We start from the raw sequence: 16,379 nt of genomic DNA, 5'->3' as shown, positions 1-16,379 counted from the left end.
AAACAAGAATTGTCACAACAAACATTGTTGACAAACTTAAAAGACTATATAAACACTTCATAACTCCTCATTTTGGATAGAATATAAATGCTTTATCATGCCATGAAATATATCTATAAAAAATGACTTATTGGGAAATATGGAGGTTAAAAGTGATAACCATAATTTTATGCTTAAATCCCACATTAAAGCTAAATATAACAGTATAGATCATAATGAATAGATTATTACATTCAAACATTAAAGAAATGAATTACATAAACAATTAGCACATAACACATTCCTGCATGTTTCCATTGCATATAATATTAGGATTTCTAATTGTGTGAAAACACAGACATGTGAAAGCAATCACATCAAAACAAAAACACACATGCACATCAATGGCTATAAAAATAGCCACACTGAAAGCAAGTATACAGTTCTTGAAAACCATTCACAAAACACTTGGGTGAGTTTTTTTTTTTAGATGAAACTAACCACCATTCTTCCAGCAATGTTACAACTTTCATTTTCATAGCAATGCTGTTATAAATACATAATACTTGGAAGTACAATTTTCAAGAAAGTTTGATGGACTACAGTTGGGCCTTTGAATTGGTTGTGAATAAGCTTATATGAGAAAAGGGAAATCACAATAAAAATTCACATATTTAGCAGTAATTAAAACACATAGTTACATTTGTAAACATACAGTTGAACAAACAAGGCACAACACACAAATCCAACCTCAGTTAATAATGCGATGAGAGTGCATTCAATATTTCTGGCAGTTACCTAACATGCAATGATGTCAGAGCAAATTGATTGAGAAAATCCATAATACCAGGTACTCTACTATAGATGCATTGAATGCCGATAATACACACTTAAAATAAAACACTTAACTACTTCAAACCACTTAAGCATTTCTCAACCATTATAAATGGCTAGTTGAAATGTGTAGGTCAAGGTAGTACATATCACATTTGAATAATTACATCTGTAAACAGTGTTGCCATCTGCAGTTGGTAAATATGTGAAAGTTCATTAGTTAATGGATAAACATGTCAGGAGGGTAAGCTTGAAATATACTTCAATATCGATGGGTAATACTGTGCTACACAATGTTGCTAACAAAGTATGTGTGTACCACAATGGAACATGTGTCTATTTTTTCATTCACAATGTTAATTTTCCAGAATTTTCTTTTGTATAGCTACCGTTACAGACGGTAGCAGCAATTAATGGAGTCCTTTATTAAAAAAACACAACAACTGAGAACAGTGGTCATTCAATAGGGTACCAGGTATATTGATATTGTATTGGATAGCTCACAAAATATTGGGATACCAAACGCATTCCACCAGTGATGGAATTTAGCATGAATCAGCGTTGAGTATAATATTGGCCATACAAGTGGAACATTTCTGGTATTCCATGAAGAAAGCCATCCAACATATTCAACAATCATTATTCATTAAACAATTTGGCATGAAATTGAATGGTAAGTATTGTACATTCATAAGCCTATGGAATGTGTTTGGGTATAGGCAAATTATGGAGACCAAAATGTGTGTTTTTAATGCATATTAAAATGCCATATATTTATAATAATCAATCATATCATTCAATATATTAGTTATTTTTCCTCTTTTATGCTAAAATGTTTTTAAGAAATGCAGAATACACCCCCATTTCACTTTGTAGCATCAATAGCACCAAGTTGAAATTAATCTTTAGAAATGCAACATTTTTTCTCTGATAACTTGCTACTCCAGCAATCCGAAAACATTAACACATAGCCAGCAGCAAGTCACTCTATCTCCAATAATACTCATAAGTGCACCAGTAGTCATTTCTTCACCAAAAGAAAGCATTTAATGGGAAGGCTGGCTTACAATAGTGAATTGAACCCGGCACTTTAGAAAATGAAAAGTGCATCCATTGCAGCACCAGTTAATCATGCACTTGATCTGGATTTAATAAATGAACCATTCAGAATCAGTCATCACCAAGCATTTTACTTTGCCAAAAATAAATGAACTGAAGTAAAATATACTTAAGATTATTCACCCGAGTTCCTATCAATTTGAGATGGAGACAAATATATGAGGTTAGTATCACAAGGTTTCTTTCAATGCTTGAATAAAATAGGGGAATTTATGCTGATTAGTTTTACTGCATAATTTCATTATTGTCATCACTTATATTAATCTAGCAAATGTGAATGAGACATAACACAATCAAATGATGTAAAAATACTCCACTAGAGATCATAGAAACCCAGCACAGGGAAGTACCACAATGCATTTTTTGGTGCAATCCTGGGGCCCGTTGCAGAAAGAGTTGCAATCGATCGCAACTCTAAAAATCATGCGTAACTTGATTTTCAACCAATCAACAGCGCGCATTTGGGACTTGCGATTGATTTATTGACTTGCGTTTAAACGCAACTCTTTCTGCAACGAGCCCCTGTTCTCACAAACATTATTCATGACCCTGCATATACATGTAGGCCTATACAAATTGGAGTCTATGAAAAACATGCATTATAGCAAAATCATTCAGTCTCTAACAGCCAGGTTGCACAAAAATAGTCATATTTGGTTGAATAATAAATGCAGACTGAGTGTAAGTTGCTCTTCAAAGATTTAATTTTGGTTTGAGTATTTTTTCCAAACTAAATAATAAAATGACTGGGTGATTTAACTTAATATAGCATTACACATGTAACAAAATCAATAAATTATTTCTGTCAAGAAGCGGTTCATTGCTGGTTCTGAAAGCTTGGTATCTTCCTTCAAAATACTACTCATCCAGAGCCCATAAATCCAAAGATATATACATGTACATTAAAAAAGAAAGATTCTGGAATTTTGAGATATCTCTCTAAAATAAACATTGACTAATTAACAGAATTCCTTTATTCTAAAAAATAACATGAAAATCAACAAAGCAACAGAATTTTCTTGACGCAAAAAGTTTTCAGTGATGAAAACTATAATATTTCAATCAAATAACGGCAAGAGATAACTTTGAATAAACCTACTGAATCATGTAAAATACTATATACAATTCAGAACACTATCTTCTCTTAGCCAAACACTTCTCACTTGAACTGCTTAAAATTTACTTTATTCCAGTAAAATATAGATCTGCACTACTTTTTGTAAATACTGATAATAAATCTCATGAACAATGATGCTTGCTGTAACTTGTGCATGAATATTTATGGTAGCTAATTTGACATTCTACAAGGAGAACTGATTTTAAACAACATGAGGTTTTCAAAGATGAATCTAAGCTTCTAAAAATGTCACCTTGTGTACCCATAATCAAATCAGCCCATTCTTCTTACCATTTACCAAGTACGCTTAACTTAAAATGAGATATATTCTTGACAAAGCAAAACCAGTGCATTCATATAATATATAAACATATATAAACATAAACTGTCACGCAAATTCTGTATAGTTAGGGCCATGCAGCAAAGAAAATGATTAAAAATGTAAAATGTGTGAAAACATGCAAGAAATATTGAAACATGGAAGCCGTACAGCATGCTGAAAGATTTACAGAGATAGAGCCACACCAAGAGAATAAAGTAAATCCTTTACAGTACCTGGACAGCTCTGAGATAATGTTAGTCCTTAAATAAATGGGGAAAGAATAAAGATTAAAGAGAAGTGACATTAATCTGCAGTCATTTAAAGCAAATACAAGAACAGAATCAAAACGAATGATTATTATCAAAATATATATTTGTATATATTCATATATGTTATTAAACCTTCATCAGACTTCATCAGAGAAGGTTTTCTGTTATAAACGCAGTCCCATTGGTTGGTGGACCTACATGCAGTTCATTGTAGTTGTAACAGGTAGTAAATCCCGGGAAAGGGGTGGAGAGGCATGCTTGCCCCCCCCCCCCATAAAAAATGCAGAGAAAAAAGGAGAGAAAACTCTTTAAAAGCCAGTGCCCCATCTATTAACACAAGGGAGCGGGTTCTGTTTAACAAGAATTTTTTTGGTTGCTTGTTGCAGAATTTTGAAAAGAAAGTGAGACCCTGATGCCCCCCCCCCCCCTCCAACCCATGATCCTCTAGTACTGTGTAACCACACCTTTGTTCAAAAGAAAGATGAGCACACCCAGCCCTTCCTGTTGGTGGTAGTATACTGTATATCCTAGTTTTCAACCTTCCAACCAAGATCAATTGTATGTAAGGTCAAATCAATATGAAATGGTGTCTCCATTGTCTGATGGAACTCTAGGAGCCCACACTACAAGCACCATCAGATGTGAATGGTAGCTATACAATGTGTGATGTAGGTCGATTTACCTGGTGTTAGGTTTGGGAGTGGGACATATGTTCTCCATGAAATATCAAACCCTGTTCTGGCCAAATCTAACTTTATATCATTACTATTATTACTTCTCATGTACATGCATTACATTTGGGTAAAATGTAAAACAGCCTTAATACCAGGGGGGGGGGCAATTACATTGACAAGTGGATACCATGCGCGACCAAAAAAACACGTAAAAAGGGTGTCTTTTTCAAGATAGGGCATGTTACGTATGTAAGGTGATAAGGGTGTCAAAAACACAAAACTAACTAGAGATGCTCGGCGGGTCACGCAGCCGAGCACATGTATCCCCAAACCCACCGCGTCATCCGTCATTGCGATATATAGAGCTCACACAGAAATTTGACCAAAAAATACAATTATCATGGCGACAATGACCCTAGCATGAAGGTCCCCAAAGTCCATCTATCATCCAAGTGTGGTTGAAAAGTGACTTGTGGTTGCGGAGAAAGAGAGTCTTGCATATTAAATTCAAAATTGACCTGGAAATGACCTTTGACCTTACCATGTGACCTCTGACAGCAGCATAACATGGAGGTCCCCCAAGTCCATCTACCATTCAAGTTTGGTTGAAAAGTGACTTACGGTTGCAGAGTTAGGTGTCATATGAGAGTCTTGCATGTAAACTTTAACGTTGACCTAAAAATGACCTTTGACCTTACCATGTGATCTCTGACTGCAGCATGACATGCAGGTCATCCAAGTCCACCTATCATCCATCTTTGGTCGAAAAGTGACTTACGGTTGCAAAGTTAGGTGTCATAAGAGTCTTGCATGTAAACTTTAATATTGACCTGAAAATGACCTTTGACCTTACCATGTGACCTCTGACTGCAGCATAACATGCAGGTCCCCCAAGTCCATCCATCAATCAAGTTTGGTTGAAAAGTGACTTACGGTTACGGATTTAGGTGTCATAAGAGAGTTTTGCATGTAAACTTTAATGTTGAGCTGAAAATGACCTTTGACCTTACCATGTGACCTCCGCCCATACCAAAATCAATTAGCTTCTTTGCTATACCATACTCAACCTTCATGCCAAATTTGAAGATAATCGGAGAAGAAATGCAGCTGATAGAGCGCTCACAAGGAAATCTCTGCGGCGGACGCGGCGGCAGCGCGACGAGGCCAAAACCATAGTATCCTCCGAAGTCTGTTGGGGGATACAATGAATGCTAGGAAAGCTACATGTTTAGGGTCAAATTTGCGGGGATGATAAAACAAAATTAAAATGTATTATAAAGGATGTCCTTTTTGCCCCAACACTACGTGTTTATAGAGTCCGATTTGCACAAGGTGGGGAAGGTGGGGCCGTAATAAACCAAATGGTGTGAAAAGGTAAAACCGACAACCGCCGTACCCATGACATAAACAATAAGGGTGCGTTTATTCGACACTTTACCCTAGAATCATGATTCAAATCACGATTCTGCAGAATCACGATTGCGTTTAGTCAAAAGTGGAAATAAACATCTTTCAAATCACAAACATGAAACACGGAAAAAGGGGCGTTTTGAAAGACGTTTTTGTAGAATCACGAACGAAAAAGGTCGTATGAACGATATCGTGATTTGAATCATGATTCTATGACGTCATTGTGTCGTGCTTCTTCCGGGTTTGACTCAAAGGCGCGCGCTGTGTTTCGTGCAGGTTAATTTTCATGGAGCAGTATTGCCAGTGTAGTACCGGTATATGCCAATTGTCACATGCATTTAGGAATTATCATTCTGTGTATTGTACCCCCCGGGGTTGTTCTGTAGCATCATTTGTATATTTCATTGTTTTCATCAATCTTGTCTTCAAGTTCCAAAGGCAACTATACTTCCTGTGTCAAACTGCGCACTGTGATGCGCACTGGATCGGCCCGAATTCAGGGAGAAACAGCGTTAGAAAGATGGTCGTATAAACGCTAATTCTGTCGGATCGTGATTCATGTTGCTGTTTTGAATCATGATTCAAATCATGATTCTGGGTTGAGGTTGCATAAACGTAGCCTAAAACATCGCAGTACTTGTTTAGGGGTACATTTAAGGGAACACTTGCCGAGAGTATCGTTTTGTTTCCAATACTTGGTAAGGGTAGGGTTTAACACACCAATACTTGTTAAGGGGTGCATTTTCAGAATATGGAAAATATGTATTTAGGGTGCTTTTAGAGACCCCATGGTGGTGCATGGTATCCTCTCATCAATGGAAGTGGCCGCACCCCCCCCCCCCCCCGGCTTAATACATGCTTCTTCTTCCCCTTTAGCTCTTTGTGTTTTTTTTTTTTTTACCTCAACTCATCCTTACGTTCTATCTTTCTTTCTTCTATCACTTTCTACTTGTAGCTCTGGATTAAATTATTGTTCTCAATTTCATACACAATTTTCCGTATAGATTTATACCTGAAATTTCCATCTGTTTATGTTTATGATACATATGCTTGTATTTTGTTATGTTTTATGTTATACGGACCACCAAGTACAACATTATTTGACTACTGATGGGGTCTCCCTGTTTAAATAATACCAAATAAATAAATAAATGAATAAAAGCTTCATGTATGTACACTGTACCTTCCTAAGACATGTTGAGAATGCCATACTTCCTAATGCTATGTAAGATGTGTTTAATGTATTTAGGGTTCTTCTATTGTTTGTTTTTAGATAGGGATTTCTAATTACGGCATGAGCATTCTTCTGCTACCCAGGAATGTGTGATTAGCTATTGACACTTTTTGTTGTAAGTTAAAACCGTTTTCTCCTTAAAAAGAACAAATAATTACATAAAAGTTGTGTAACAACAGCATGAACTATGTTTGACTGCATGTAAATATTACACTATCTACAAGAATAAACAAAATTAACATTCAACAATTCTGATTAAAAATCAAACAGACCTACATGTAGTAAAGAATCAATTGATTTTTGTGATAGATCAAATAGGAATTGCCTTACGAGTTCAACTCCCATTTGCATAGTAGGTCTCCTGACAAATCTATTTCATTTCCCCATTTAAATGATCTTTCTTTACCAATTTTGTCTATAGTGCCCAAATTCGACAAAAGGAAGCAAGTGACACATTAGTCAAATTTGACTTATCGCTGTTTCATAAAACATCCTTTGTATGTTGCACGTTCAGGCAAAATTTAAGGAAAAAATGATTGTTCTATGGAAAGATATTAAAGAAAATATGCCGTTAAATTGAATTGAAGCCTATGTAAATGACGAACACATATTGCTCATTTACAACAAAATACTTTTGTAACTTGATTCCTTTTGCCAAAGTAAGACAGTATAAAAGAGAAAAAAATTTGCATAAATGTGCACACCATTTTATGAATTATTCTAAAGGAAAACAAAAATTCAGATTAGAATTTAAGTACTGAACAGTTTACAGTTGAATTTGATACTTCCAATAGGCATGTAACAAAAAGCAACTAGTTCCAAAAGGAAACACAATTATTTCTAAGTTGTAGTACAGTTCTTTGTTCCTTTTTTATTTCTCCTATTCAGGGTAGATTTCAATTCCCTCTTTCTATATAATATTCATTTGAATATTTGAATAAAGGATCAAGCTTTGGGAATTCCCAGTCAGTCTTTATTCAAAGTATTCTCTTATCTATAAAACACAGATATCTTTGATGTAAGATATTGACATTTGACAATAGTTATCTGCTTGAATTATATAACTGGAGATGAACAAAAGCTAGGCCATGCAGGAATATCAATAATTCAAACATGAAATCTTCCAACTTTAGACACTTTGGCTCAAGCACAACAACAAAATAGCGACAAAATGGGAAATTACCCATAGAATAACAAAACATCAAATATACATGTAACACTCTTTAACATTGTCTTCTAATCAGTTTTTACACAGCAAAAAACTGTGGTGTTAACCAGTGTACATAGAGGACCACACCAGTTATTTTACACCGGTGTGAAATTGGTGGTGTTAGTTTAACACCTACAGGTATTTACACTCTTTGGTGTTTTGTTCCATCTCTAGGGTGTTATTTTAACACCTCAGGGTGTGGTCCTCTATTAACACCAATTGGTGTCAGCTTTAACACCACAGTTTTTACAGTGTATGTCAACCTACAATAGAAGCTCAGGTCTAATGGGACTAGACATATGAGAATGTATTTCTGTTGCTGAACTTAAAAGAAACTGTGAAATGTCCCACCGAAATTATTGACATTGGATTTCATATTTGGTTAAGAGAGGGGTTGTAAAACGTGAGAACATTCTAACCGAGATCAGATCTATCCATACAAAAACAGTATTCATAGTGGTAATTGATTCAGTATGTGGAATGCATTTTGATTTCTGACCATTCTGTTTCAAACATTATTTTGGGACCATATGTCACTTCTCTTTCATACCTAGTACAAGAACAGTACACATCAATTATGTAAGAAAAGGAAATATTCATTGCTACCTTAAAATATGTTTTTTTTTTATTATGATTTACATTAAATCTGTTCTTATAAAATAGTATTCTGTACATGCCATTCATCAAATACATTTGATATTCACTACAAGAATTTGGTAATGGATATGTTTTCCTCACAACACTATTTTTCCCTGCTTTTCCAATTGGAGGTTTGAATTGTTTAAGAACTTTCAATGGTGATTTTATGTTCAATGTGAGCTTTACTTTCATATAAACATATTGAAGTAAACAAATATCTTACTACTACTTTACTGCAAAATGATTCTTAATATACCATGTATAAGAATATCATGTCAAAGCAAGAAACCATGATAATTCTAAATCATTATCCATTATGCATGGATGTACTGCTTTTATCCCTGCACACCCACACAAGTAATATTGTAATTCACTGTTAATACTGTCTCGGTATTTCATTTTCCATTACATCCATTTACGGTTAAATGCATTTCAATCAAATTGTGAATGCAGAAGAAGTGAATGTCAATTGTGTGCAATCTTTTCAAAAATATCCTCGCTGAGCCACAAGTTTTATTCTATTCACAAGTTTGCAAGCATTTATTTTCCTGTCCAAACAAACCAGGTAGTTTCATTTCAAGATACAACACTTGAACAAGGTTTTATGGTCAAAGAGAAAAAAAAATCACAAGGTAGACCTGTAACTTCTTTCCTCACTATCTTAGTCAACAAATGACACTAACATTTCCAGTTACAGATGGTGTAATATATGTTAATGCTTGTAACAAATTAAATTCTCAGATCATGTACATCTCAGAATAAAATATGGGGTAACACCTGAAATGAAAGCTAAGCAAACAATACCACAGTATGGCTATATTACTGACATAGACAAATTTATTTCAAACTGAATAAATTTAAATGGGGATGTCAGACAGGGAGGAGTTTGCATCAATAGGATTTTGTTCAGTCTATTACAGAATGTTGTGACCTTATCTTCTGAAATATATTCATACTTCTTGTGTGCAGAATGCCCGGGGGGGGGGGGCCACTTACATTGATGAGTGGATACCATGCGCAACCAAAAAAACACATAAAAAGGATGTCTTTTTCACCATAGGGCATGTTACGTACGTAACATGATAAGGGTGTCAAAAACACAAAAATAATGAAAAAAGGGTATCTATTTCGCAAGGAAGATTACGTGTTTACGGTCGAATTTGCGGGGATGATAAAACAAAATTACATTTTTTTTATAAAGGATGTCCTTTTTGCCCCAACACTTCATGTTTATAGTCCGATTTGCGCGAGATGTAGAAGGTGGGGTAGTACTAAACCAAATAAGGTAAAGCCGACGACCGAAGGACCTGTAACAATAAGACATTCCTGTACTTGTTTAGGGGTTCATTTCAGGGAATATTTGCCAAGAGTATCTTTTTGTTTCCAATACTTTTTAAGGGTAGGGTTTCACACACCAATACTTGTTAAGGGGTGCATTTTCAGAATATGGAAATTATGTGTTTTAGGGTGCTTTTCGAGAACCCTATGGTCGCCCATGGTATCCACTCATGAATGGAAGTGCCCCCCCCCCCCCCCCCCGGGCAGAATGAAGTTAAGCATGGCATTCTACTTCAGTGTGTTGCCAAAACAAAATTTGCTTTAAATTTTGTGGTATTTTTTTCATTATCTCAATAAAATACAAAGAGCTGTTAAGCCTTCATAAGATATAATGAAACAAAGCTCAGTAACATTTTTAAATATCGTAGCTAGGGCCTAAATAACAAATGGTGAGACTTATTAGCAACTTTAGCAAGTTTTTGTTTAATCCTACAACACAGCAAATATATTAGAAATCAAGTCAAATCACAATGAAGTCTTTGTTGAGGTTTGGTGAATCGGAACAGCAGTATCGTCCATTTCAGAGGTGACAAAAAATCATATACATGTCACTTGTCAAGAGTTACTGATGAAACTTCTGATCGGATTCACCAACCCTAAAAAAAGACTGCATTGTGATGATGGGCATTTAATAATAGATTCTCTACCGTCTAATCCAGAAAGCATCTGCATAGTGGTTGTGAAAACTCCCTAATGTCACACCACTTAAATCTAATAAATATGTACACTTCAAGTCTCAATAATTGGTCAAACTCAAGCTCCCAATTTCATTTCAAAGTGTGAATTCACTAATAGACAATAAAAACAATGGCCTTTACAAACTGCATTTTTCTTTCCTTTTGGCATAAAACCACTTCTTAATCATAAAATGCGCTGGGATTTCAAGATAATAACCTTAAGTAGCTTTCTGATATTTGCAAGAGCAGCGTGCAAAGTGAATTTATTTTACAAATATTAAAGTGAGCACTGAATATCTTGAGTAGATGAAAACTAACACAAGAACAGATACTACATTTTTGTATGGTGGCCGGGAATGATAGATGATAGTGTGCACATAATTGAACCTTCACAAGCCAAGTTTTTAAGATATAAAGAGGGTCAACATGGAGAGTCCATACATTTATATTTCTATAGTTTAACCTACAAAATATTGTTGACACCGGAAGCTAATTTTCACTTATGTACATTTTCATTGGGAAGTATTTGCTATGTACTCTCTATTGTACATCAAGCATGGCAAAGTAAACAATGGCAAAAGAACACCAAAAAGAAGCTATTTTAATGTTTATTCCAGTGCACTGTTATTTCTCCTTCTTTAGAAATGGATTCATGGTTGACTAGGCATGATTTTAACGTTAGCTGAGTGACACTCTGTACACATAAATTCTGTACATGGTTGTAGTAAGTATGGTCTGTAGCACAGACCAATAAGTTTTGAATTGCAATGTGGATATTGGCTTTGAAAAAATTCATCTTTCATTTATAATTTACATGACTTCTAAATGTCTCTAGTTCTCCTATTATCATATTTCACAATGAACTCATAGTAATGTAGTAATGTACTGTACAAGTGCAACAATGATCAAAACCATACATGTACCTGATCCTCAATATAAATGTATGATACGAATGTGCCAAAGTTGAGACCAAAAATTTTCAGCCTAAATTTCCGTTCCAGATCATCACCAATTCAGAAAGCCATAGATATTCCTATTTTTATGAATCTAGCAAGATGTACATGTATGTGCGTTTGTTTGTTTTACGTAGCCACTACCAATTATGCCTATAACCTAATGAGTTCTGGAGAATCCCCTTTTTTATGTGGTCACTTCCAGAGCATTGCAATTTTAGCAATCGTTGATCCAAGACCCATTCCGGAGACGCCTGTTTTAAGACCAAGATTTAGTTCCAGAGCCCCATATTTTCGAATTTGACAGCACTTAGGTATCATGTTATAATTCAAGTACCCCCTCCCCTGACTCAATACCTAATTTATACATGACAATTTTTCTTCTTCAAATGATATCTGTTCATGTGAAGAATCCTTAGTTCCTTACGTTAATTGGAACACGCTACATATACGTGTACATCTACCTCCAAAATACAAGGGAAAATAGGAGAAAGAGCAGAAGAGAAACAACAATGAAACAAAGAAAATCTTGGTCTCTGGTTATGTGTCTCAAAATTACTCCTCTTATTTAATTCATTGAAAAAAAAACATTTTTTAGAACTTGCTTCCCCCACCCCCTGTCTCCATCAGTTGCTTACATGTAAATATTCATATGCATGACTTCTCTTATTTGTTTCATTATAACCTGTATACATTTGAATATTGTTGGGATATAATCAAATCAAATAATCAAATCTGCAGTCATCAATTCTGCAAAATCCAATACCAATTAAATTTGTGTATAAATTTCATATGTTTTTTTTTTGTTTTGTTAATTACTATTCATCAGCTTTTGTTAGCATTATTCAATCCAATGCTTTTTCAATCTTGTATTGAAGTTCATGTTTCTTTAGTGTTATATTCTTCTTCTATTACTTAATTGATTCAGTTCATTTCACTTAAAAACAGTTCCTGAAGATGATCTGAAATAAAAGGTTGAACATTATATCATGGCTACAATCAGTTATCAGGGTTTAATTTATTTTCCTGCATAGTCATCATAGATCAGTATAACTATCAAAATACAAGATGGGTCATACCATACGGGTGTTTCATGAAGCTGTACATAAGTTACAACATAAGCACAACTACAGCATGTTGTTAGGTGATAAGTCAGGGTTGATATACTTGTACCATTGAAAGGGACATGTGTGTTATTCATTCGTAATTCATGAACAGCTTTGTGAAACACCCACCAGATAATGATCTCATATATGCCTATGCAGGAGTATCAATCTGAGAGTCATATCAAACTTAAGTTTGGAAATAGAAAGGATACTGAATTGAAATTACTGAAGTACAATTATCATAAAATTAATGGAAGTGACATTAAAAGTATATCATAAATACTTATCAAGAGAGAATACAACAATTGCAATCATTAATCATAATATAATAGACTGGTCAATGGAAGGCTAAATGGGTTGGGCAATTTGCTCAACAATTAATCACATAAAAAGAAATGAAATGAGTAGAGTACACCATGGTACATTGGAATACTGAAACATGATCAAATGGTATTAGAATAATGTCATTATTTCCATAAATACGAAAGTATATCCTGGATAATTACCTGGTAATGGTTTAACACGTTGATGCAGTTCAGATAAGGCTTGAAGATGAATGTCATGCTCCCTCTAAAAACAGACAAGAATATAAATAAAACTGGTATGATCCAGGGCCAATTAATTGTCATATGAGATCATTATCTCAATCAATTTCCCTCCAAATTAGTTTTCAAACATAATTTATAATGAAATATTACAGTTTTGTTTGTGGTAGTTGTCAGTTGGTATTGAATCACATAATTAGGGATACTATATATTCATACAAATGTCCCATTAGAAGATGGAGTATTATTAGAAGACCTGTCTACAATAATCTCAAGTTTTCAACTTTGTCAAGTAGATGTACTTAACTATTTTAGAACAAGCTTTAGAAAAGGCAAGCAACAAAATTAATGTCAAGACAATTCAACCAGTCATAAATATTTTTTATAAAAATTTCATAATAAACATGATATTGTCCGTTATCTATTTTGGATGTTAAAGGACAAGTCCACCCCAACAAAAACTTGATTTGAATAAAAAGAGAAAAATTCAACAAGCATTACACTGAAAATTTCATCAAAATCGGATGTAAAATAAGAAAGTTATGACATTTCAAATTTTCGCTTCATTTCACAAAAACAGTTATATGAACGAGCCAGCTACATCCAAATGAGAGAGTCGATGATGTCATTCACTAACTATTTCTTTTGTTTTGTATTGTTTGAAATATGAAATATTTTGATTTTCTTGTCATTGTCATGTGAAATGAAGTTTCATTCCTCCCTGAACACATGGAATTCCATTATTTTAACATTTTGTGCTTCAGGCAAGGAGGTCCTAATCGTCAAATTCGTAAAAATTGAAATATTGTATAATTCAAACAATAAAAAACAAAAGAAATAGTGAGTGAGTGGCATCATCGACTCTCTCATTTGGATGTAACTGGCTCGTTCATATAACTATTTTGTTAAAAATAAGCGAAACTTTGAAATGTCATAACTTTCTTATTTTACATCCGATTTTGATGAAATCTTCAGCATTGTGCTTGTCCGATTTTTCTCTATTGATTCAAATCAACATTTTTCTGAGGTGGACTTGACCTTTAAATGATAATTCTTAATAATATGATACATGAGAGTAAGTATGTTTCCCATTGTCTGGATACTGTGTAAGGAGTACAAATATGTGCATAAGTTAACCTGCACTGTAATTTTCATTTATGTATATGTTAAATTATACAAAATTTAAAAGTAAAAAAAAACCCACAATAACATAAATAATGAAGTACCCTGGATTATTGATGTGAAGTAAACTTTGTAAAAAGGGTACAATAGACTAATGAAATTTGCAGTGACTAAAGATTCAGTTGAAACTGAAAAATGTTCAGGATTACAGAACTGTTCAGTCCTGAATCAGGCTGAAGATGGTGAATTGGGATTTAAGCATCTTAATTGAAAAAGTAACAGGAGACTAATATTCAAATTATTATAATCCTTAGTGTTTAAGGCACCAGGTGAAATTAAATGCTCAAGGAACAAATAGAAAGGAGAGAATTAATGTGCAACCATGGGAATTTTTTTACCTCAATTTCTGTCCTATTGTGGGATCATTTACCTTCAACTACAAGGATGGATATTGTAGTAATTCATTCAAAGTGATCTAGTTAAGTCTGAATATGCAGGTAAAGCAATATCATAAACCACCAAGTAAACACATGATTAATTTATACAATCAATGACCATACATGGTAACCAGACATCCCTAGACCTACCACAAACCCTGGGACACACTGGAGTATCTGGCTATTAATCATTACTTGTAATGGTTGGTTGACAAAACACTGCTTTTAATTACTTGTTTCCAGATTTAATGAGTATTAGTGCACAGACTTAAACTGCATTAAATTGCTTGATGTAGGCTCATGTCAGATATTGTGAGAAATTCTGAGCAACTTTGAGCTGAAATTGAAAGTCATTTATTTCATTTTACTCCATAAGATACAGAAACTAAGATTATTTTTACAAGCCAATGGTTTTGGATTCAACCGTCATTTTAAACAAAACAAAAAATCTTCTTTCCACTTTGACAAAAATTACTTTTGCATAATTTCTCTTTTCTCATCATTTGAACTGTTGATCCTCCCATTTATTCTGACAACTTCGTTTTTTAATGTTTTTGGTCATATCTTCATGTATATTCATATGAATTAAGATCCAGGAATACAGATGTACCTCTTTGACAATATTGCAAGATAATCTTTGTTAAACACTGCGTTTTAGCCCCTTTAATTAGGACATCTACCCATTAATAACAAACTGTAAAGGACTGAACAAACTGGAAGATTTTCTTTTGGAATGATTAACTGAGAAATATATGCCAAAAGTAGTGAAATTGGACAAAATTGTGTTTTATTTAGAGAAAGCATCATGAGTGGCTGATTAGGTACGAAGTGGTACTATAAAAACTTCATTATAATATTCATTATCACTGTGAGGGAGAAACCATCTGGAAATTCTATTCACTTTACCTATTTCTTGTCTTTTGATCAAGTTATGATTCTTAAAATGCAGCATTATTTTCAGGGCTTCATTTAATACTCTGGAATGTATGTAACATGCTATCATAGAATAACTTTAATGAATAATCAAGAAAAATATATTTTGGTTAGTTTACTTCACAATCCACAATGAATACATGCACTACAATCTACTTTTAAAGTTTCACTTTACATACAATGTACACTGGTCCATGATAAAAAGGATACATTATGGAAGGGCACATGCATTATATAAAATTGTGAGGAATGAAAACAACATAAACTGGTATAATGAATAAATAGACCCTACTGACCATTCAAATGATGAAATTCCAAAGTATTAGAAATTATTGGATATAGAAAACATCAGAAATGTACATAATTTTGATGACATTCTTACATATCTAATTGTGAAAAAAAAATTCTTTTTAAAATGTGGTTGTGATGCAGTTCTCTTTTCAAGACTATGAATGGCCAGA

At 33.9% G+C, this 16,379-nt stretch overlaps 1 protein-coding gene across 9 annotated transcripts in view; it reads right to left on the bottom strand.

The window, feature by feature from the left end:
- LOC121410462 (DENN domain-containing protein 2A-like) overlaps positions 1–16,379 on the bottom strand; it is a 61,273-nt gene that overhangs the window by 33,905 nt on the left and 10,989 nt on the right. For 7 of the 9 annotated variants that reach the window (XM_041602566.1, XM_041602565.1, XM_041602572.1 and 4 more), the window contains 2 exons: positions 13,388–13,451; positions 3,605–3,631 (listed from right to left, as the gene is read on the bottom strand). In XM_041602566.1, coding sequence (XP_041458500.1) covers positions 3,605–3,631; positions 13,388–13,451 — 91 coding nt within the window. The remainder of the gene's footprint in view (positions 1–3,604; positions 3,632–13,387; positions 13,452–16,379) is intronic. The other 2 variants (XM_041602569.1, XM_041602567.1) reach the window with 1 other exon arrangement.

Source organism: Lytechinus variegatus, chromosome 3 (genome assembly GCF_018143015.1).
Source record: "Lytechinus variegatus isolate NC3 chromosome 3, Lvar_3.0, whole genome shotgun sequence".
Taxonomy (NCBI): Eukaryota; Metazoa; Echinodermata; class Echinoidea; order Temnopleuroida; family Toxopneustidae; genus Lytechinus; species Lytechinus variegatus.
The sequence above is the reverse complement of the archived record's forward strand: the minus strand, read 5'-3'. Positions and strand labels throughout refer to the sequence as shown.